The sequence below is a fragment of the Emydura macquarii genome, unplaced genomic scaffold (genome assembly GCF_026122565.2).
Source record: "Emydura macquarii macquarii isolate MOO-44397 ecotype Brisbane River unplaced genomic scaffold, CSIRO-AGI_Emac_v2 contig_1263, whole genome shotgun sequence".
Taxonomy (NCBI): Eukaryota; Metazoa; Chordata; order Testudines; family Chelidae; genus Emydura; species Emydura macquarii.
The window spans coordinates 10,595,331-10,620,566 of record NW_027131400.1 but is presented as its reverse complement, the minus strand read 5'-3'; the positions used below and the strand labels follow the sequence as shown (position 1 = coordinate 10,620,566).

General features: G+C 42.4%; 1 protein-coding gene across 3 annotated transcripts in view; it reads right to left on the bottom strand.

The window, feature by feature from the left end:
• Positions 1 to 18,250: 18,250 nt before the first annotated feature.
• The window catches only part of AMPH (amphiphysin), a 163,792-nt gene continuing 156,806 nt past the window's right edge, over positions 18,251 to 25,236 (bottom strand). For all 3 annotated transcript variants that reach the window (XM_067550403.1, XM_067550404.1, XM_067550405.1), the window contains 3 exons: positions 24,513 to 24,779; positions 22,678 to 22,779; positions 18,251 to 19,381 (listed from right to left, as the gene is read on the bottom strand). In XM_067550403.1, the coding sequence (XP_067406504.1) occupies positions 19,274 to 19,381; positions 22,678 to 22,779; positions 24,513 to 24,779 (477 nt within the window). In that variant the 3' untranslated portion in view covers positions 18,251 to 19,273. The remainder of the gene's footprint in view (positions 19,382 to 22,677; positions 22,780 to 24,512; positions 24,780 to 25,236) is intronic.

Here is a 25,236-nt window from a genome sequence, read left to right as displayed (position 1 = left end):
GCCTCCCCAGCTGCCGCTCGGTACCAGTGGATGTAGGTGGAGGCTGATCCACCAAACACCTTGCAAGTGAATTTGGCAAAGCTATCTGGAAGTGGCTGCTTTGTGATGGAGATCTGCTTCTGCTCCAAGTGAATGGCCCATAGAACAGCTGGAAGGCAAAAAGAGGGACAGCAGCAATGAGGCGACAGCGGCTGGAAACATTTCCCTCTTCATAGAGCAGAGCAGTAACATGCACGTGGCCATGCAAGCTGTAAGTTCTTGAGGAAGGCACACAGGCTTAATTATCCATTGCCTTGCAATTTGTATCATCATTTACATCTCCGTAAATATGAGAGTAAAATGGGTAAAGCCTCTAGCTGTAGTTTGAGTAAACCGTCAATTTCTGTATGTTACACTGTGGCAAAGACAGTGTGAACAATTACACACGGTATAGGGCAGTGCAGAATCAGACTCCTTGTCTCCTGCCTATCTGTGAAGTACCATCAAGGATTATGGGACCTGATTTCCCCATTTCAGTCCACCAGTTTTATTTCAGTGCAATGCCACTGGTTTCACTGGGATTGCACCAGCAGAAAGTTGTTACATTGGACTGGAGATTCAAGCCCCTGATCCTGTACGAACATAAATAAATAAATACAAAATAAACCACAACTACAGTTAATGTGCCCAAAACACTTACAAGGTAAGAGGCAAGCACAGAGGGCTTCCAGACCTCCCACCATGTCTCCTTAGCTTGCTGCAGCTCGTCAGGAAGAAAAGTTATCAAAGTCAATGCTTCCGAATTTTGAGAGACTGTACCTGGGGGGGAGGGGGAAACCCTGTGTGCTAACCAATCCAGATTGAAGAAAGCAAGAAGAGAAGATACTGTTGCTGTTCTGTCTAGTTTCCTGTTGGGTTCAGGCTGGAGAGGGAGAGAGCGCCACTAACCATATTAGGTATTTGGGTCTAGATCCTAAGTCAGTGATGTAGGATGATTTCAATGGAAGTTAGGAATCTAAACACTTCTGAGGATTTGGGCCTTAGTGCATTCTCCTCCCACGGAAGGAGGGATCCACCTAGTGAATTGTAGTGCACTCTCTCACCATAAGGACTCTGTGGTTAAGGTGCGAAACTGGGACTCAGGAGGTCTGAACTCCATTCACAGCAATGCCACAGGTTCCTTCCGTGATCTTAGACAAGTTATTAAGAGGTTGATTTTCAGAGGTGCAGAGAACCCACTGCTTCTATTGATTTCAGCGAGGGGGAAAACTGCTCTGCTCTTATTGAAAATCTGATCCTTAATCCTCTCCTCCATCTGTAGAATGAGGAGAACTACTATTCTTTTTGTATGTCTTATAGCAGAGTTGGGGCATCTAGACCTTAAATAATGCAAAGAATAAATGACTTTTATTATGGCAGAAATCAAAGGCCTTAATCAGGATCAGGACCCCACTGTCCTAGGTGCTGTTCAGATGTGCAAAAAGGTGTGACTGTTTCCCCAAATAATTTACCATCTAATAAGAAAGGTATATCCCTCTTCCTCTCTCATATGTAAAATTAGGGTTGGAACGGACCTCGGGGGATGTGGCGTCATCTAGCCCAACCCCCTGCTAAAAGCAGGACAACCCCAACTAACTAATCAAATGTATATGATTATGTAAGTTATAAAACACTTAGATCAGGGAGTCTTTTCATCATGTGATTGAGACCTCTTTGGGCTCGGCACTGTACAATCAGTTTGGGCGCTACCTCAATAGAAGCAATATTAATACTTTTTCATTTTAAATAAGTAAATAGACAAAAGCTTTCCTGTTTCACCTGAAGACAAACTGTAAGCACTTGAATATTCAACAGATAATAAGCAAATAAAGCTTCCTAGAAACTGGAAGATGCAAAAAAGCAGAGCCCACTATGATGTCGTCTTAGTGCTGTCAGAGTCCACAATACTGTGTTCAGTGCTCAGATACCATGGTGATGGACATTTTAGAAATGTCTCACTCAGCCAAACAGCTAGCTACTTACGATAGAAAATAGTTACAATATTCAGAATAGAGTAAGATCATTGAATTACCCATGTAACATAAAATGGATGTATAGCCATCCTGCTCACTAGGAATTTGATAACTGGCAAGAAAGGTTCATGGGATTTCCTGGAAATGTCCGTGCCCTTCAGTTGTTTGGTTGGTTGGAAGAACCTGAAAGTTGTCAAGAACTCTACTGCTTCTCTTGCATTAATACACTGAGCACGGCACATAATGCGCATTCAGAGAAGCCAAGTTACCTTTTTGTTTAATTGATTTTCCTGTGGCCAGAGAATTCTTGCATCCTGTGTATACCAGTGCTCCCACCATTGCTGAGCATGAAACTGGGACCAAACTGGTTCTAAGGCTTTGCCTCTGTTAGTGTAATGCCATGTCCCTGGTGGGTTGTTGGAAGCAAGGATTGAAAGCATGAGCTCAAAGAGCCAGCAACGTTAGCCAAGGTTGTAGCAGGCTATTCAACCTTTCTGTCGCCCAACTACCGCTAGAGGGAGATAAGAGCATCACACTGAAGAGGTTAAATCAGCACCTTTCTGTACCTCTTCTCTACCATTGTTAACTTGGCTAGCGCTGTTGAGAACAGTAGGAGAGCTAGTGCAGAGTGTATGCAGTTATTTTTACACTGAATGATTTAGAAATGGGATAGACAACATGGTAGCAAAAACTCCTGTATCCTGTGTACACTAGTGCACCAGTCACCGCTAAAAATTCTCAGTGAAGATGAATTGTAAGTGACTTGCTGATGTGAGCAAACTAGAAATTCTCCTCCCCTCATCTTCCCTATTCACTCACTCCAAATCCTCCTCAGTCTTATATCCACCCCACCTCATCCTCCCTTATTCTCTCCCCCCACCATTCTCAAATCACCTGATCAGTAGCCCCAGCAGAAGGTAAATTCTTGTTCAGCTTTAGAGATTGGGCCGACTCAGGAGAAGTTGGCTCAGTGCCACTCACCTGGTAACCTCCTCCAACTTCATCTGATGAAGGGGTGTCTGCATGGGTGGGGTAGGAGTCATGCTGTATTGACTAGGGCATGTGTGAGAGAGGCTGACTGCTCTGTAGAGTGGACTGAGGGTGGGGTTCAGTCAATTCTGCTGCAACATTCATGTGAGAGTTGAGCCCAGCTGCCACAGGCTGTGGTTGGTGTGTGTGGTTTTGTTTTGCTTTTTATTTTACTTTTTTTTTTTTTTTTTTTTTTGGGTACAGGGTTGCAGGATGCTTGTGGCACTGTGTATAATCCCAAGCGGCACAGTAATAGTGGCCGCTGTCTGTCTTTTCCAGCTTATACACCAACAATTTGCAGATGCTGCGGCTTTGAAAATAGGCTGTGAGTTTCTCACCGGAGAAGCCTGCCTCCCGGCTGGGGTCAGGCTTGGAGAAAGAATGGTAGAGGAGCCTCTGTGGTGCTCCTCCAGCGGCGGCTCGGTACCAGTGGATATAGGTGGAGTGTGACCCACCAGACACTTTGCAGGTGAATTCAGCAGTGCTGCTGGAACGTAGCTGCTTTGTGATGGAGATTGGCACCTGTTCCAGATGAATGGCCCACGGCACAGCTGAAAGGCAAAAGGAGGGAAAGGCGGAATGAGACGAGACCTTTAGAAGTAATTCACCTACGTGGAGCAGTAATGTCTCCATTCAGGGTCTATGCTGCTTAGACTGAAGGAAGACGGGTATGCTTCTCTGCTGCCTTCTACTTTGTATGTTCGTTTACAAGAGTGTGAAGTGAATGTAAAGTACGTAAATTTCTGCCACTGGTGTGAATGAGGAAAATTCTGATCTTAGAGCTTTGTCTCCCATGCACAGGTATAATTGTTTGCACAAGGTGCAGGCAATGGAGAATTGGGCCCATTATCTGTAGATTATCTGTAAAGCTCCATCCACACACAGGGGTGCTGAGACTCTAGTCTTACTCCATGGGTTTCACTGGGGTTGCCCTGGAATAAAACTGTTGTAATGCTGGGAAGTCAAGCCTACAATGCTGTATAAAGAAGTAACTATAAATCATGTGACTGAGTTCAACAAACTTACATGGCAAGAGGAAAGCTAGAAGAATTTCCAGGTACCCGACCATGTCTCCTGAACTTGCTGTGACTTCTGAAGGGAGGAAAAAAAGAACCAGAAGTCCGTGCTGCTCGATCTTGAGCGATAAATATTCAAATGTTGAAAGAAAAAAGTGGGAGTGGGTTGCCCAGTCCTGAGCAGAAGAGATGAAGTGCTGTCGTTCTCGCTGTATCAAACCCTTTCCAATTGATCTGTGTGGGAGAGAGAGGACGCGTGTCAGCGCAGTGTGTGAGCTACTAACCAAAACCAGACTCCTCACTGCATTCTCTTCACCGTGTAAGAGAGAACCACGCAATCATAGGTCTTGATTATTTGAAGCATACACATTTTGAATAGGATAAACATCAAAATAATTCTCAGTCTGTAAAATTAGAATGGTCAAATCATTTCTAACTCACAAATATTCTACACCAGATCCCTCAAATACAACAAGAGGTGCTCTCAGTGGAAATAAGTCTCAAACTCCTCCTTTCTTGGGTTGACTACTGCCTGGTCACATGCTTCCTTCTTCCCTCTCTCTCTCTCTCTCTCTCTTTTTTTCTCTCTCCAATGGGCTTTAGACACCTAAATACCTGAAGGGTGTGGGCCCCAGTTTTCTCGTCAAATTTCAATTTTGAGCTTTTCCATTCTGCTCATCATTCTGCTCATCTAAACTTCCCCTTGGAGTTTCACTTGGATACTGTGTAATCCTCACTTCCTCACCAAGCTATTATGTAGTCTCACCCCCAAGAGAGCTGAATTATAATACAGATGGGTTGCAACGATTAGATTTTTAATCAGTAAATGTTCATTTCACTGTACACACATACAAACCAATGAAAAAGCATTTCCAATGATGATCAAAATTTACAGATACACAAAATAAGAAAAGTGCTTCTTGGGAATGTATTAATTTGATTACTTTGTATATTTTGATGTAATGTTGGCAATTTATATTATAAGTTTTAAACCTTTAACTGTTTGAATCTGAACAGTTACTGTCATTAAATAATTGTCTTGCTCCTCCGCCCTCCCGCCCCCACATAATTTCCCAGAGCTGTAAAAATTAAATTTGATATTTTACAAAAAATCTAAATTCTTCCAAGCCTAAATCTAAGATAAAGTGATTCTGGAATGTAACATATATATCAGTTTGTTAATGCTATACCCACTACTGGTCCAGAGCATCCTTTCATCTTGGGAAATCCATGGGGAGGTGTTCAAGGAGAGGAAGTCCGTGTGAAGATGCCCTCACTGAGGTTCTTGGGCATGATCCATTTTGGGGGAAACCATCTGGAAAAGGCTAGGGGGATTCCCAGGGTTCCTTATAGCAGAGGCAGGGCCATTTGATTGAAGTCCCTGTGTCTTCACATCAGTCCTGTCCTCCTAGTAGCCCCCCCTCATCTCCCTCACAGTGCCTTTCTGTTGAACTCCTGGGGCAAGAAGGTGGTTACACACAAAATAGCACACCTGGGGCATCTCCCTTGCTTCAATTAAAGGAGTCAGGATTATAGAGGAGAGAGAACTTGCTTATTTGGGTTGTTGCTACACTTTCCTAATTCTCTCCTTCCTTTTCCTTTTACTCCCTTCCCCAAATATGATGCTAGATAACAAGGCTGTGTATAAACTATGTTGCTGAATACTGACTTGTGAATCTTGCTTTATGTGGGAAAGTCCATTTGTGAAATATGTTTTGTGGGACTTAGAAAGTCACTAGAAGAGAGCCAACATTTGGGGAATGGCCCCTGGATAAGAAGTGGGGAGGAGGGAGGTTTGATAACCCTACTATGAACAGAACATACATTATAGCAAACCTCTATAGTACCACATGCATATTAAAACATACACCATAAATTAAAGCATGCTCTTCCCCCCCCCCCCCTTAGCAAATGTGCAATGGGCAAATAGCAGCATACAGTGACAGCTCAGATGACCTCAGTACAAATTCAAGCTTCTGGCACCCTCTCCTGGCAATAAAGGAGTAAAACTATTGGGAAGCAGTTTGAACAGGCTAGTACTGAAAGTACAAAGAGAGATGGTTTCTCTAGCTGTAGCTAACAGTTTTCTCTGTGAATTACATTATATAACGAATATTTTCTTTAGTGAATAATTTTAAAGGGACATAATAGAGGTGATTTTTCAGTGCACAGTTCATGCCAGGGAAGTACACAAAGTATGGCGTTTAATTGCAGCGTGTGAAAGTATTATAGCAAGGATAAAGAAGATAGTATTGTGAAATACCTACAGACCACTATGGTCAAAATGCTGATTGCCAGAAAGACCACTGCTGTGCCTGTATGTAACCGATGACAGAATTTGATATAATTCTAATGAGGTGGTGATACTGCTATACATCCACGAGTGATATTCCTGTAGATTACATTATAGTACATATTCTCCTCTCTGCCCTCCAGTATAGTACATATTCATCCCCACTGAGTTCAAGGCAGTGATCTGATGATACAATGATGTGATGTTGAGCAGAATTTGGCCCATTGTTCTATTCCTCTATAAAAGAACAGGCATACAGGAAGTATTTCCTTCCTGGCCAGTAACACTGTAGTTATTGTTCTAAAATACATGTGGACCTAGTAAATCTGTTAACCTTTTACATAGTGACTTACCGCCACAGAGTACTGAGGTTCTGTTCACTCATGTAGGGACAATATACGCAGATGAACATGGAGCCTAAATTTGCACTGACCTATTCAGAGTTAGTCTGTTAGGCCTAGTGACCTCTGGTCCCCCGGGGTCTTCCAACAGCTGGGGATTGCAGGGTCTAGGGTGCTCCTGCCATGCCTACTTTTTCCCATGCTAATCCCCAGCAGTCCAGGGGTGGTGGCAGCATAGGACTGCTATACTGGCTTTGCCACCAGGGGTGGTTCTTACACAAGGGGAATCCTCAGAGAGCCGATTGTCAGCTCTGTGGGTGCTTTGTGCCGCCAGAACAATGGGAAGCGATGGAGTAGTCCCTCCTGTGTGCGGAATTGCTGATCTCCTGTTGCAGTCAATGATTCTGTGAGCTATAAAACCAAGAAAGGGCTGTTGTACTATTCAGGGTGCACAGCTCTCTGCTCTGAAGGAACATCAGGTCTTTAAGTTTGCCTAAAAATAGTAATAATACCAATGTATTTCAGGGGCTGGAGGGGAGCAGAGCTGGTACCACAACTCTAATGGCCACCTCATCCCTCAGAGCCTAACTCCTCTGTGACAGAATTATTAATCTCAAGATGGGCAATATGGATCTCTCCAACCTCTGATGGTTCCAATTTCCAGGGCCTCCTGAAGTTCTCTGCATAGCTACTTCTTAGTGTTTATGGCTGGATTGAAACTCTGTGTGTGCATGTCTCCCAGTTAATCCTTTCATTCGCACTGTTAGAACTACTGGGGAACTTCATTTCACCAGGATTTCTCATGCTGAGAATCCAAACATACAGTATTATTTCCTTCCCAGAGAACTTCAGATTTGTAGAATTTGCATTCATTTGAACTGCATTTCCTTTAATCACAAAAACTTCCACATAGTGTGTGTGAAGGGGAAGAATGAAAGAGAAACACAAACAGTGATTGAAAATGTAGGCTTCTTGACAAACTGAGGAGAGAATGGCTTATTTTAAATACTGCTGAACAACCAGTGCACACAAGCATCCATGGTGCATGTGCACAGGTTCTGGATATGGACGACTCTTCAAGATCTGTACTGTTTGGAGGACAGAGAGGCCAAATACCCTGAAGATCTTTACTGTGTGTATTTGAATCTGGATTGAGGAGTTGTTACATCCTTGAATTCCTGTCCCTGCAGCTTCATTTCAAATGAAGTTTGAGTTTTAAATCTGTTTCATTTCAAGAAGACAGACTAAGGGGTGGTAGTTTTGTATAACATATGGCCACCTTCTTATTTGTAGCAAGTCCATTCAAATCACTTTGACTGCAATAGGCCACTAAACTGGTTGCCTATATGACCAGCAGAATGCATACCGGAGTTTGCACAATGAATGGTGCTGGTTATAATGTTGTTAATGCCGAAAAACATAATTTGAATTGTGTTCAGTGCTCATAATCACATAAACCTCATTGTTTTTCTATTCCATGCAACAATGTGGCTCTTCTTATTAAGTGACAGTTTCCTGTCCTCAGTGACTGACAGGATTATCCAGACATACTTACCTAAAGCAATGGGAATTGATACTGGTGTTTTAAATACAAATGATTTGGCTCTTGAGCTGTTGATGAAATTAAGCAGTGAAAAGCAACCCTTTCTCGAAGTGCCTGGCATGAACAGCTGGGATGTGTGCTGTGGCAGTCTGAGGGTCAAGGAATCCTCTTACTGGAGAAGCAGTGGAGCTATGGCAGAGGAGTGGAGCTGCATTAGCTCCTGTGCCTCCTCTACCTTTGCTCTGCGTGTGGAAGGAGGGTGGGGGAAGCTTGCAGAACCAGCAGTCAATGCCTATTCACTCACCAGCTCCATTTCATTATGTAAAAGGCACCGTAATGACTCTCTCCATTTATGTACTTGAGCCCAGATCCAGCAAGGTAGTTAAACATATGCCTGTCTTTAAGCACATGAACAGTCCCTTTTGACTTCCACACTTACTGATATTAGCACTTCAGTGAAGCAATCCATGTCTCTGAACTGCACGCTGTGCAACCCTATTAGCACGCTAGACCTGCATCCTGAACAGTTTACCCTTTTCCACCTATCTGGGGTAGGTGCACGTCATTCCTGGATTTTTGTTTTTTTTGGTAGTGGGGGGGGGGTGTTAAGGGAGGGGAAGCAGATAGACATTTAATTTATTTATATTATTGTGGGGATGGTAAGGGCTGTAGCCCAGATACATATATACAATTTACTAGGGAGCTCAGACTAGATGTTACTCCCTACCACTTATACTTTCAGGCTCACACTGTGCATAATCAATCAATGGAGAGTAATGGGAAGTTGCCCCACTAAATCATTCAAGGATTCATTTTATTCAGAATTAAACTTATAGCTGTTGTGGAAGATTACTAGACTCAGCATGTGCTATTGCTTCAGCATAAATATTTCATGAGAGAAATTGAGATACGGTGGGTTGTGAGAGACACAGCCTGAAACCCAGTAACTCAAACCAATCCTGTGCATTAATCAGAAATATAAAGCAGGATGTAATGCTTAACCAACATAAATCCTGAAGACAGTCGTTGCAGTATGTACTGCTTCATAAGTATTTCCTGTTATGCTCTAGAACAAACTTGTATGTACAGTGGACAACTTTATTTTAAATTTCATTTGTCTGTTCATTTATGGAGCTGCAGGCATAAGAATGACAAAGAAATGTGATTGCATAAGCAAACTTGAGTATGAAGAAATTGCTTATCGAAAATCCACGTTTACCATCTACAAGGAGATGCAAGGCTCGTATTCACAACCTGCACTTCCTAAAAGGAAACTTGAAAGTCATTATTTATCAGCCTGTTTATCTATGTTATATTAGTGTCCATCATTGTAGTATTTAAACAGCTGCAAAGTACTTTAAACCGTCTGGCTGCTCGAAAGGAAAAGTTTGATTAGAACAGTTTGTTTGGGGGGTGTAGTGTGTGTGGAAGTGAGAGAGGGAGGTTAGAGTGCCTAATGTGGGAAAGGGAAGTCGAGAGTTTTTTGCATTTAGTTCTAAACACTGTAAGGCCGCTGGTCAACCTTCACTCTTGCAGTGGTGAGTCCCATAGTCTAGGTCCAGCTGCTGTGACATGTCTGTCTCTCTCTCTCGTACAAGCTTCCTCTTGGTGACTGATAGCCACAATTCCACCGGCACGTTGGAATTATCGGGACAGCTCATGGTTACAGAAAAAGGTGATTTCTTAATTTAACAGCGCTAATCCCAGGGAGGGATTTGAATATCAGGCCACGGATTTAAACGATGCTTGGTGACATCCTGCAGTGACCCAGCAAACTCTTGATGCCAGCAGGTCACAACAGGGATTCACTGGATCTGGTGTCTACGTAATAGTGCACCAAAGGGTGGCATGTAAGGGCACTACTAGCATTTGCAAATAAATCTATGCTTGTATATATGGCAAACAATTGTGTTGGTCTTAAAAGTTGGTGACCTATGCTTCTTATTAATCACAGGCATAAGAAAATAAGAGCTTCTGCCATGTTGTAGTTACTCAGCGATTGTGATTTTTGAATTTCAACTGTAGTCAGAAGTGAAGTATACTTTTCACTCTCATGTAAAACATGTACCTCTTGGAATGAATTTAACTGTGGTACAAACATTGCTTGTGCACCCTGATTTGCAGAACCATTTACATGCTGACAAAGAGGCCGCACGCAGAGTCATGGTCACCATACACCGTTCAGCCAACAAAATTAAACAAGTCCTTGTAAGAATTGACCAGGATCTAGAATATCATTGGTGGGAGATGTTACTGGGATGGTTCCCCACCAGGACACACATTTTTAATGTGGCAAACCTGATTTTCCCAGTAATATATTTTCCTTTTCATTATGCTGGTCCTGGTGCAAAATTCGAAAGTTCCAAGTCCCCCAGCCCATGGCTATTGGCCTTGGGAGGGGAATATGTGGAACTAACCCCTCCCCTGGAAGTGGAGTATGTGGAACTTGCTGCTTAGTAGTCATCACCCAACTAATCTGGTGTGCTGAGTTTGGGATGCCAACAAGAAGATAATTTTGCTTGGTCCTGGCTGAGAGAATTGAGCTTTTGTTGGATCACAGCTCTGTTGCAACCAGGACTCTCTTGTGTATGACAGCAGTTATGTGAAGGCCGCCTTATATAAGGAGGGGACTGTCAGGGGAGATTTGTCAGCCCAGGAAAATAACTAGGCCACTGCCAGTAACTGGAATATCGATGGTCACGCTTATTGCCAAAAGTAGCTATAAGGCCTTTGTGGCATGCCAGGAGGCAGTTGCTATGATCTGAGCCCCCGCTTCAGGGAGTACTGCTCAGATGGATTGAACCACTACCCTTTGGTACCAGCATCTGAGGCTGCCCCATGGAGACCAGTGGATGATTCTTATTCAGACTCTGAGGTCTCGGCCCAGGGCTCTTTTCTGGCACCTTTCTGCCACATCCTGCTGAGCCGGTGTTCTGCAGAAGCTCTTTCAAAATATCACCCCTCAGGCTAAGGGAATGGAGAATTCTTTTCTCCTCCCGCTCCTAATTCCCTGGTGGTGGATGCAGCTAATGAAAGGTATAGACAAGTCCATTGCAGACCTTCTCCTTACGATAAGGAGTCCAAATGTTTAGACCTCCCTGACTAGGAAAAGCTACTCATCGGTAGCTCTTTTTTTGAGACACACATTTCACCAACAGGGCTTGGTAGTATGATTTCAACATATATTCCAAGTTCATTCATTTTATTGATCATCTGCTACAGAATCAGAGGAAACAATTTCAGACCTTCAGTTCAAAGGCAGCAGATACAGTTTCTAGATCCCTAGCCATGACCATGGTTACACAGAGAGCATCCAGGTTCTAGTCTTTCAATCTCCTGCAAGAGATGCTGTATGATTGGAACATGATTATTATATCATTAATATTGCCAGTGTTAGACAATTGCAACAAATCCTGTACAAAGCATGTCGTGTAAGGCACCAATGGAAAAGTTGCAATCTATCAATATGATTGTCCTGGTTGTATCGTCTTAGTATCTAACGTTATGAATAATGACCATGTACCGGTATTTCAAATGTGTTTGCTCATGGGGTAACACCTACAAGGTAATTTTACATCGTCTAGCTAGCACGTTGTGAATGGACCACTGAAATTGATGGCCCATCAAAGAATGTTTAGCTCTCACAATAGGCCATAGAAGAAGTTCATCCCCGCCCTGTGAGTCTTCCTGTGGATGCCTTAGCCAGAATATGGTAATGGCTACTCCTGAGTCATCAAAGCATGCAAGGGCATGGGACTGGCTCATGTAACCTTGGACTCCACTTTGTGCCTGTAATTTTCCACAAACTAAGACAGAAAGCAGTCTCTTCACATGGGAAAAGGTATAAGCATCTCAATTTTGCCTCTTTACAGTTCTGATCTCTGGAATATGAACTTACACAAAACGGATCATTCTAACCAATGCACTGAGGACCTTCCAATCTTTTGGAAGTTAGAGACTTTACAAGCTAACACTCTGTAACATCACTGCTACAAACCTGATCTAAGAACTTTGCAATGATTGTATTCATATGACTTCCTTAATCATTTTAACTCTCCTCTTTCTTTTCTCTTATAAATTAAACCTTAATATACTAAAGGATTTATCAACACCGTGATTACTGGTTAAGATCGGAGTTCTATATTGAACTGGCTGTGTGGGTGATCTCTGGGGCTTAGAAGGACCCTTTGTTTGATTAAATTGGTTTTAAATAACCACTCATCATAAAGTCTAGTGTCTGGGTGGTGAAACAAGGGCTGGGATGCCTAAGTACACTGCAGTTTGGACTTCTTGTTAATCCAGTGTGGTGAGACAGAAGTTTGCTTTTGTTTCTGGCTTGGTATATATAATCATAGAATAACCATCAGGTGGTTGGAGTCTGCCCTATTTTGCAGCAGTTCGTCCTGAATTTGGCATCCTCACCTGTGACCCACTGAGGCCTGGTGATCGATGCAGAGTTCTGTTGAAGGCTTTTCCTTTGAAGGCCCCAAGCTCTGACACAGACTCCGAAGGACTCAAGAGCTGCCTTATGGTTGCTGGGAATTTACATTCTTGAAACAAAAAAAATGGTTTAAGTCTCAAACATCACAAGTTAGGTTATTCCAGTGCAACCCACAACAGCCTCTTCCCAGACCTTTGGAATTTCAGATGAGGAGATCTAGTCCTCAGAAAAGGGGACTATCCCCCTTCTATAGGAAATCACCTGCACCTCCCTTTAAAGAAACTGTTTTGACATCTCAGGTTTCTTGAGGCGCTTATCTATCTTTCGGGATCCTGTGCCGAACAATTCCATCCAACCCTCTTTTGGAAATCCTACTTCCTCCCTGCACACAAATTACATTTGTGGGATGGGTGGATAGCTATATGAAAGTAGGCATCCTGAATGCCAAGGGTGATGAACTAGTCTCCTGAATTTAGGGATGGAACTATAGTGGCTGGAGGTGATTGATGTGGGATACCCTATCCCCTTCCACACAGTCTCCCCTCTCTCCCATTCCACTTCCAATCTGTCCTGCTCTTGGGGACAATTAAGACAGTTTCTCCTAGAGTTTGTTGGAAGAGGGTACTACACCAACTATTTCCTAGTTCCTATGAGGGGCGGAGGATGAAGATCAATCTTCAGTCTAAGAAACCTGAATACTTATATCCTTTCCCCGCACTTCACAATGTTGACGCTATCCACTCCAATTTCATCCCTAGATCTAGGATGCTGGCTCATCATCCTTGACCTCCAGGATGCCTACTTTCATATTGTTGTCTATCCATCCCACAAACATTTCCTACACTTCAAATTAGGCTCAGAACCCTCAGTACCAAATCATTCCCTTTGGGTTCTCCACAGCCTCTAGGGTCTTCTCTCAGTATTGGTTGTCCTTTAACAGCAATAAGGCATAGCATTATTCCCTACCTGAATAATTGGCTTCCCAGGGGTCAATCACCTGTAGAGGTCCAGTCAGCAACCTCCAGCGTGCTATAGCCCTGTTTCAGTCTCTGGCCCTTTGCATCAATTGAAAGAAGTCTACATTAACCCCAGTCCAAAGAATAGACTTCATCAGAGCCACTCTAGACTCCCTAACTGCTAGAGCCTATTTCCCCAAAGAGAGATTCTCCACTCTGTCCTATCTCATCTCAATAATGCACTGTGGCCTGCAAACAACTGCAAGAACCTGCCTACAAGTCATGGGGCACATGTCAGCCTCCACGTTCATCATGCCTCATGTGAGACTGCACCTCAGGTGCTTTCAGATGTGATTAAGGCTGGTGTACATGATATAGTCTCTTCAACAGCATCACAGTACCTGAAAGTTCTGGACTCTTTCCAGTGGTGGAAGGACCCACTGAAGGTTCATGTGAGAATCCATTCTCACATCTCCCATCTTCAAAGATCCTCACAACAGCTTCTCCTCTTCTGGGATGTGGGGGCTCACCTCCAAGGGGCCATAGCCCAGGGAAAGTGGTCTCCACAAGAGGTCATGCTCCATATCAAGAATCTGGAGGTGAGCAGTTTTTTACACATGCCAGTACTTTCTTCACATTGTACAGGGCCACTCTGTCAGGCTAATGCTGGACCATAGAGCAGCAATGTATTATATCAACTGACAGGGTGGAGCAAAATCCCAGTCATTATGTGCAGTGTCGCTAAGGCTATGGAACTGTCACATTTCTCATCCAAGAGAAATCTCAGCTGTCTGTCTTTCAGGGCTCCAGAATACAATTGCAGACACTTCCTTCAGGATCACAAGTAAAAGCTCAATGGTTCTTTCTTCCACATCATATGACTGACATGGGCCTTCACAGAAGTAGACTCCTTTACCACCCCGAACAATGTCTTTTCTGCTCCATGGGAGGATATGGCCACAACTCATTGGGAGATGGCCTCATAACACTGTAGCCCCATAGCCTATTGTAGACTTATCTGTCTACCTCTAGTCCTCAAGACCTTAGTCAAACTGTGTCAGGAAAGACTGTTCTCCTCAGAGCACCTTCTTGGTCAAAACAAGTGTGGTACTCGAACATCCTTCCTGAGAGGCATTGCCACAGAGAGGCGAAGGATCTCCTGTTGCAGAACCCAAAGACCCTGATCCATCCCTCCTCCTTGAATCTGTGAGCATGGTTGCTAGATAACCTGTTCATATACAGACTACTCAGTTCTCCTATCTATCAGGAAACCATGTACTCGCAAAACTTACCTTCAAAAGTAGAAATGCTTTCACTGCTTGTGTTCTCTTCACTCTTCCCAAACCTCAGCTCTCCAAAGTCCTGGACTATTTGGTGGATTTAAAGATGCAAGTTTTATCAATGAGCTCAGAGTATGTTTAGCCACTGTAACAACTGTACGTTCACTCCTCTAAGGGTTCTCAGTCTTTGCCCACCCTATTACTGCTAGATTCCTCAAGAGCTTACACTTCTTTCTCCCCATACAGAATCTGGCCCATCAGTGGGACCCCAGTTTGATTCGCTGGGCCCTGAGGAAACCTCCATTTGAACTGATGGCTACCTCTTCTTGAGGGAGAGATGGAGGCAAGACTTTGTTCTCGATAACCAGAGCTTCAGCTAGACAAATGGGAGAGCTCAGTGTTGTTATGGCTGACCCACTTTATACCACCTATTCATAAAGACAAGGTAACACTGCACCTAATCCTCGCTTTCTCCTGAAGTTCTCTTTGGAATACCACAATAATCAAAAGATTTGGCTGCCAGAATTCTACCCAAAACTTCATACTTCTCAGAAAAGAGACCAGCCTACATATGGTAGATGTCCGAATGGCCCTCACCTTCTACCTTGACTGGTCTAAGACCTTCAGGGCCTCTCCTAGGCTATTTGTATAATTTGTGGATAGGATGAATAGGATCAACCTATTTCCACTCAGACTTCAAAGAGGGTTTCGAGTTGCCATCTTAACCTGCTGTGGATCTAGTGGGATGCAGCCCCCTCAAAGAGACAACACAATCCACTAGAGCTCAGGTCACATGTACAGCTTTACTGAAGGATGACCCCATAACAGAAACTTGTAGGACTGCAACTTGGCCTTCCATTCATACCTTTGCCAAGCATTACGCCATCTTACCTGCTTCCATGGATGATACTATTTTTGGCAATGCCATCCTCCAAACCGTCTTGGTCTAGCCTCCTCAGCACCCTCCTTCTCTATTGAGTTACTGCTCGGGAGTATCCTACAGTGGAGCACCCATAGAGATGTATACTTGAAGGAGGAGGCGAGGTTATGTGCCTTTACAATAACTTGCCTGTGTCATGATGTTTTGTTGCTAGGGGTGCCCCTCCTCTTGCTCTCCTTCCCCTCAGCCGTGGAGGGTCTGCTTTGGAGTTGACAAGAATGTGAGTGGCGGCGGGTTTGCCACCACCCTTATATGACCTTACTTGGAGGCATGAGGTGCTGCTCTGCAGACATTGCTTTGAACTGTCCAGTTGAGAGCCCACAGGTACCATCCCCAGGGACAAAACATCTAGAACGGCGTTTCTCAATTAAATTTGGCCACGGAATCCTTTTGAACTCCATAAATAATTGCGGAACCCCCCCAAACTCTTAAGAGTATTTTTACATGTGGGGCCAAAAAAAAGTTGATATAAGCAAATTATATAACAAATTTCAAACAACAGGGTCAGCATTTCTAACTTCCATTTTCCTTACCCTTGATACTCTCCGCCGAAAAATCCGGGACCTCATCGCTTTTTCGGTGGCGTGGAGAACAGCTGATCGGCGGCGCAGAGAACAGCTGCTCGCGGAACCCTGGGGTTCTGCGGAACCCCAATTGAGAAACACTGATCTAGAAGAACTCAAGTTATTGTAAAATAAATAACATTTCTCCTTCAAACCCTCAAAGCTGGCTACTGCAACCCCCCTGCTGCCAATAAAAATATTTCCCCCTCTTTCTAATTTCTCCCTTCCTGAAACGGCAAGCCCTGTCTGCATCCGTAGGACCTTTAAATACTGAAGCCCACCTGTTACCTCCTTCCACATCTCCCCCTCCCTACCTTTTTGCGTGGCAGGGAGAGGTAGTGGCGATGGATTCCTGCTGTTGAACTGATTCTACTCCAAACCTTCGGAGTCCTTCCTGCTTGACTGCAAGCAGTAACAGTGCACAGATGTAGGGTGCCCCTTCATCGGTGTCTGGCAGGGCTAATCTGAAATTAGACTTGCCGGAGGCTGACACACTTCAAGCAGGCACCTGAAACCTTCCTCTGCATCTGTACCTCTGGCTGCGTGCAGCCCATGTACTGCAGGGACTCAGAAGGACTGGGAATGGCTCTGTTCTAGCAGGAGGATTTTCCTACTGCCATATCAGCCACACTTAGCAGTAACCTGCAGCACATAATCCACATCTGTACTTAGAGTGTCCGGGTGCTGGGCCATTATTAGTGGGTCTTATTATTTCTGGTATCTTGTTGACTTGTGAACTGCCGTTTTTCTTTTAAAAAGGGAGGTGAAATTGCAAGATGAAGAAAATAGTCACATGGTATTTGTGGGGCATGTCAAAAAGTATCCATGAAGGCTGTTGACTCTGGATAATATAGATGGTCTGTGTGTGAATTCTCGTGTAGACTGCATACCAGATTCTATTGGCTTTGGCAGTGAGACTAGCACCAAGGGCACTGAAGTAGTCGTGGGGGGACACAGTCTCAGATGCACTTAGAACACTCAAGTGTGCAAAGTACAGTCCACATTGGTTAAATTAAGACACTCAGCTGATCACTGTGTCCTCCTGCCTCTTTTGGTCAAATCTCGCCTCTACAGCTCTGACACAACGGGGCCTGGAGTCCTCAGTCACTTGCTGTCGGGAGATGAGAGACAGCAGTGATTCCAGGAAAGAGGTGGTGAACGTGTTCCATTTAATGCAGATTTTTTAAACTTATTTTCAGAGAATTAATGACGTGTCGCTGTCAAACACCATTTAAAGCGATGTGGGCTATGAGGACATTAACGCTGTGACAAACACCAGCAACACTGGGTCTCATTGACCACTTCAAACTTGTGAAAGCAGAGTTTGGGGCCTACTGCACCAGACCAAAACTGTTGAAAAGTTTTGATTCCTATAAATGAAATCCTTGTCTCTGGGTCACTCAAGCCAAGAACTTCCAAGGCTGCGGGAGCTACACGACCAAGAGTCCTAGCAAGTCCACGAATGGATGTGGAACCAGGCATTAAGAAAAGGAACCAAAGCTCTAAGAAAATATAAGATGTTCCTCCAGATACACACTCCCCACAAACAATGGAATTAGTTCATGGAAGATTTTCTTTTAAAGACTGGAATGCAAAGTAAAATAAATGGACAAAGGATGCAGAGTAGAAAATGTGAGCTGCAACTGTGCATTAAGCCAAATCCCAGGTAAGCTCCTTCACTCACTAGGGTCAGAAACTAACTCAGACAAATTTTGAAGGACAGGAATGAGATGGTCTGTGTTATACATGTGGGTACCTGTTCTGCTGGGTGTCTTTGGAGGGGAGAGAGGAATTGTGTTTGGTTAAATTGGAATTAATATAATTCCAACTTCAAAAACACTCTAAAAAAGAAACAGCTTCTTTTGGCTCAAAGGTTTATTTTGAATGACACAACACTGAAAAACATAATAGGTACAGATGACTTCTTGATACAGGATACATTATATACCTTATTTTAAAAGGATCTGTGAAGGTGAGCTGCATAAATACATATAGTGAAAATATATTTGTTTTGTCCTTTTTAGATATTAATTTTGTTTTCATAATTCAGCCACTTAAAGTATAGATTAGCATTATAACCACTCCATCCACACCATCTCAAACTATCGCAGCTAGAAGTAGAGGAGACTGAGCCATGCCTTCCATTGTTTTAGCAGCTTTGAAGGTGATCATTATAATTGTTCATCCCAGAATGAAAATTTCACATTACAAACACAGATACTGTATAATGTTTTGGCAAGGGAGCAGCTAGCTTTGTTTTGGAACAAAACTATTTACTGTAATGCCAGACCATGTAAGAGCAATGCATATATCGATGAGACTACAGAGTCAAAGAACTACAATGGAGGGTAACGTGTTAATGCATATATATTTGTATGCACTTATAATACACACAAGCATCTGTGCATTTATTTTCAAAAGTAACATTGAAAAACTTTGCAGCAGTTCATTTTTTTAAAACACATAAAATGTAATAGTTTGACCTCATTACTAAGGATTACTAATAAAATCTTCTGTAGTGCAGCAACTCAATACGATACACTTAGTGCAGAGAAGTTAAGGTTCTGGTAGTGAGGAGGCTAATTGTAGATTTCATGGGAAAGGATCAAATACAGGATCACCATAGCTCTGACAAAGCACAAACAAACCTGTTGCCACACACTTGTGAACGAATAAGGACATTTCTCAATTTTTTTTTCAGCTACTGCTTCAGGCGATGCTAGCTTAACTCTTTGCATTCATGCTCATTTGATATGTTTGTCTGGCATCAGTCTGTAAACCATTAGCAGTTTAACTACAAAAGTGGGTTCCTGCATTTCCAAGAGATTTAAAAACCTACTGACTGAGCTTCTTATAACACTGTTATGCCTGAGCTGAGAATTACTCCAAGGACTTTGTGAAGTTCTCTGGGAAAAGTCCCTTATAGGTTACTGCATCTCCATACTGGAGCCAATCAGATTCTTTAATGCCTGTCAGCCAGCCAGCCTCCTGCAAGAAAAAAGGTAGACAGGATTTTATAGGTGCACAGTTGGAGGATGCATTTTAAAATGCATAGTCTTTAATATTAGCATCCTTAGTTTGTGTGTCTCTCTCTCTGTGGGGGGGGAGGGGGCAAAGAGGGGAACCTTCCACCACCCAGCTAGAAAAAAATGGTTTTTTTTTTTCCCCTTTCCAGTAGTCCTGAACGCTCCCCTTTTTATTCAGGATACTTCACTCTGGTTACTGCAGTGGCAGCCACTGGTTGACAACAGTTCTTGGCTCTTCCACTATCAAGGAACTCCAAGATTTGAAATGCACATACGCCAATGGTACTTTGCCAAACTATAATAATCTTGTCTGAATTTTCCCATGCCAGATGTCTTCTCCTCAGGCTGGATTTTTGGAAATGTTTCATGTAAAGTTAAACCAACTGAAAACAGGGTCTTACAGAGGGAAGTGTTGGGGAAACTTAACTTGATGGAGTACTACCAGCTCTGCTTATAATAAAATATATTCTCTGCTCTCATCTCTAAATCTTGCACTCAGGTAGTCTCTGAGCAAGTCTACCAAATCAGGTTCCGCATGCGAGGTTGTGCGGAGAGGGAACACCAAGCTCTTGGGGGAGTAGGCAGTGGCTGTCACACAGTTGTGTGCACAACCAGAACTTTAGGCATGTAGGGACCTCAATGAACAGAAACTTAAGTGCCTACAAGGTTAGGTGGCAGCTAAGTGGAGTTTTTTTTAGGTTTTAACGTCTGGACTTTAAAGCTAGATCCACAGGGGAACTGAGGTGCCTGACCTGCGTATGCAAGTGTTTGTATACTGGCCATTTAAAATTAATAATTTTTGCCCAGAAGTGACTGCACTTACAAAACTGTGAGCACCCTTAACTGGATCCATAATATTGTAGTCCCCAAGTTAGAGGCTGTTTTTAAGCATATTAGCCAGTTGGCTACAAAATGATGAGACATGGAGGAAACTCCTTACGTTGCATTGTGATTTTTTTTTTTAATCATCGTGATGTACAGGTAGAGTCAGTGCTCTTGCTAGAATTTCAATAGAGTACAAATTAGAATCAAAGCATGATTATTCACTAGCTTTCTGAAGCCTCACTCAGTGATGAAGTGGCTTTCTAACTAGTCCGGATTCAGTACCACTTCAGCAGGTGAGGATGACAGCATTTAGCCTGGCAGTGAAATAAACCAGGGTAAATTTAACTAGGAATTTTTTTTTCAAGCATGGGGGATGATTGACAGTTTTCTTAGTATAGACGGTGGCAGCTTCTGCTAGGAACAGGTGATAAGTAAATCTAACCTTAATCAGTTCAATTCAAGTATATTAGAAAAAGTGGAGCCAGCAGCATCAAACAAGCACAAAAGTGTTCTTGGTTGATATGATCTGAAACTATGAATTGAAACTACCCCATGTATAAGAAATATGGCTGTAGACAGGCCAATTTAGAGGGCGGCAGGGAAACGAACATTTGAGATAAAGAAAAAACTCAGTATAATACCAGAGAGTACCCTAGTGGAGGACAAAGAGATTAAGTTTAATGATGATGATAAACATGAAGGGCAAATGTGCACAGAATGGTAATAGACACTAACTGAAGAGCCTCAGAAACCTGAATCTATGAAAGTCTATTTTCTCCATCAATGCACACAATTTACTCCAATTAATGACAACATGAGAATAATATATCTTCATAGATTAACCTAGAAAAGACTAAGCTGATTGACCTCAGTGGAAGTTGGGGGCCTAAGTAGCTTTGAGCCTGATTCTGTCATCCTCACGTTGAGTAGAACCTTACTCTGCACGTAATGCCATTAGAATAAAGAGGACTACAAATGGAGTAAGAGTACTATTCAACTTGAGTAAGGATAGCAGAATGTAGACTTGTAAGAAGAATGTAGGGTCATGCTGAAAAAAGTATCCAGTACAGTATACTAGAAATGTAAAACAGACAAGTTATCCTGTTCATATATTAAAGCAAAAGATTAGTTGATACCATCAGCACTCCTTAAAAGGAATATTACTAGGGCCCAATGTTCTAAACATATGCTGTCAGGAATAGTGCTAAACATCCTGAATAGTCCTATAGAAGACAATAGGGTTATTCAGGGTGGTAAGCATTATTCCCACCACTACATATTTGCAGGATCAGGCTTCAAAATGACAAAAATAGAGGCATGCTCATCACATCTTTCCCTACCACTGGGGAACTAAATAGTAAGCATGGTAAAACAGTTGCAGTACCTTCCTTGGACCATTTGAAAAAGTAAAATCATTTCTACACTGCCTATGGAAGAAGGGTAGATCCATATTTCAAGCAAAGCTTGATAACAACGACACTACCATTGTGAGGGATGCTTTTTGTTCAAATCCAGTTGTGATCTGGAGCTACGATGTTATTCGGCCTTCTCCATTAGGAGTCTTTCCATTGACTTCAAGGGGCTTTAGCTGAGGCCAGCGTTTACAGTATAACATTGTATCTTCTATTTAAAAATGTTTTAATTTTACTATTGCAAATGTTTAACATTTAAATGAAATGAAAACATCTTTGCATGTTCCCAAGAAATAAAGCTCATGTTGCCAATCTTATATCAACAACCTGAACACTTTTTGGGGGGCCTGGATCCTCCACAGCCAATACCATTGGAGGGCTGGGTGTGTTGGCTGGGTAGAGGACTGCAGGATTTAACAGTGTTTCCAGAACCAATACTGTGGAAGGTTTAGACTTCTAGCCAGGAGAGTTACCTACACTCAATTTAGTTGTCGAGTTACACAATTTTTGACCATAATGCGCTCTATGGCCTAATTTGGATGGATTTGATCTGTTCAATTCTAGATGTATAAGCTCCCAAGACTAGCTTACCACATAATCAATTTTGCTGCAATGTTAAAACAAGATGTTAGTGACCTAATGCACTATATGTATGCACCTACTCTGTGTGTGTGTGTGTGTGTGTGTGTGTGTGTGTGTGTGTGAGAGAGAGAGAGAGAGAGAGAGAGAGAGAGCGGTAAACTCATTTAAAGAATGATTTAAAGCAGTCAAATGAAATTTAGAAGAATCTTGGTCCATATTGAAAGTTAAATCATACCATCAATACATATGCTGCATTTCTAAGTCAATCAAAACTGCCTTTTACTCTTAGATGAAAATTAAGTATGAAGACAGTTTAAGTATTAATATTTTCTACTAACAGCAACATTTTAAATGACTGGACTTCTTATTAACTCTAGATTGTTGGAAGGATTTCCAGGAAAGGAAAAATAGCAAAAGAAAGGGTTCCTCTGTTTTTTACCTGGTCAGCTGTGGTTTCAGAAGAGATTACTAGGACAGTATCTCCTCGTTTTAAATTAAGCTCATCAGAATTAGCTGCCTCAAAATCATGTAGAGCTTCAACCTGAAGAAAAGAATACAAAACATGTAGATGTCATCAAGGTAAAGTACCAGGAAAAATGAAGCAGAAACAATTCTCTCTCTCGCAAATCAGGTTTAATAATGTGCACTTGTATCGTGCTTTCAAACTCTCAAACACACTGCCATGGCATTTCCTCTATTTAAACTGATATTATTGCTCATACACTCAAATGTTTTGTGTTGACATGTCCATAAATTCCAGATTTTTCTGTTATCTTCCATGAAGAAATATGCACTTGAATTTAATTATCCACTCATTCCTTCAGTTGCAGGGCGGGGGTGGTACTCAACTCCTATTCACAGGATCTGGAGGATTGGCGATACTGTAACATCTCATAAGTACTGCTGTTTGGACAAATCCTGCTGTCCTTATTCATCCAAAGCTCCCAGTGATGTCACTGAAAGCTTGCCTGAGGAAGACTGAAAAGATTTGGCCACCCTATCTGAGGCAAACTGTATAGGGACTTAGAGTGATGCTGATGCCCTAGTGACAGCTGGGGTTCTGGGCCTTTGATCTGTCCCTTGAAGGAACCATCTTCCTGAAGCAATCCTCCTTGCAATAATAGTGAGAAATATGGTACAATTCCAGTGGTCAAATAAAGATGTGGGTATAGGGAATCCTGCAATGTGGATTGGAAAGCACTTGTTTGCTGTAAATAAGTGCTATGATATTTTCTCATTTCAACAAGTAATTACTGACAAATGGACAGTTTGGCTCTGCAAACAGATCAGCTTAACTAAATAATTCCATCGCCATAAGTTTATACCCTCTTGTAGTTTCCTTGACAGCAACTAGTCCCAGGGCATCACTGCAACAGCCCAAGAAAAAACAGCAACAAAGCCATGGATGGTAGGTGTGCATACTCCCTTAACTCATGAGAGTTTGGTGACAAATAAAGGAACACTGACAGTGTTACTCTAAGTCCTAGTCACAAGACATGTCTCACTCTGACCTAAGCGTTATTTCTAACGTTCACGAAGAACACTTGTGTATGAGATGAGAAAAAACAATCCAAAATAGCAGGGCATAATGGGACTAATTCGACTGAACTATCCAAATTATAATATGGAGCACGTGAACTTCATTCACTTTCACTGAGCTTGTCTACTAGTCAGTCATTCTGAAATAAGAAATATTAGGTACCCTGGAAACCAAGAAACACAAAGGTTCTTGAAAGCCAACAGACACTTAAGGCAGAATTTCTCAGACCTGCCCCCTGAATTATGTAATACTTTTCAACAAGATCACTTTAAAAGCTACTCTAATAATATGTGAAAGCTGGTCTCCACTGAAGTCAATTGTAAACGTCTCATTAATTTCAATGGGGCCAGGTTTGTACTGGTAGATTTTAAGGCCAGAAAGGAACATTTTGATCATCTAGTCTAACCTGCTGCATAACATAGGCCATAGAAATTCTCCCTATTTATTAAAATATTTTCACTGCTCTGATTAGATTAATGTACTTGCACATTTGACTGAATGCCATAATTGTACATGGATCATGTTTAACATTAACAACAGTACAAGTGAAGTTTTATTGCTCCCTTTATGTAGAAAAAACTATTAAAAGAAAATAGCTTGACATTTTTGCTATTTAACCGCACAGCCATCAGCCTAAATGAACAGTGCCCCTGGATATACTTACTTACATTTTGCTTGATGCTAGGTTTAAAGGAATGCTTAAAATAAGAGAGTGACTAAATACTCAAATATACCTTAAAGAGAAAGCCAGGTGGCATTCCATGGGCTGCATCATCCGCTGATATAGGCTGTTCTTCAGAGGATGTAGTTTGGATTTCCTCAATGGTTTTTTGCTCACTTACAGCCTGTGAAATTTCATTGGCAGCACTTGCAATGCCCTGGCTGTCCGGAGATTCCACAACATCTTGAGATTCGTTCTCTATGACTTCATGTTCCTCCCCTTCCTCTTCGTTGTTTGATGCTGGTTCTATTACTAGTGAAGGGATGCTGCTGACTTTTTCCTGGAAAAACAGGAAAGGAGAAATCAGAGAGATTACTTCTAAAAAGCATGTAACAAATCCCAACTTCTTTGCTTTTCTACTTATGAGAGAAAACATGGATGTATTTTCCTCTCATGCACAGCTGATCTCATTGAGAAGAGCTATATCAGTGCATCTAGGGCATAATATCCCCCCATTTTGTGACTACCAGTCTCCATTCCTCCCCATGTCAGTTCTCTATATTACTATTCATGGAATATGACTATCATCATAGCAGATGATAAAATACTCTGCACCTTATTCTGTTTTCACTCTAGGCCCCCGTCCAACATCCACTGAAATTCATGGCAGAACTTCCATTAACTTCAAAGCACTTTGGATCAGCCATAACATTGCCATAAATCAGAAGTAACTCCATTGATGTCGGTGGAGTAACACTAGTGTAAATGTTATGAGAGATCAAAACCAGGCACTCTAT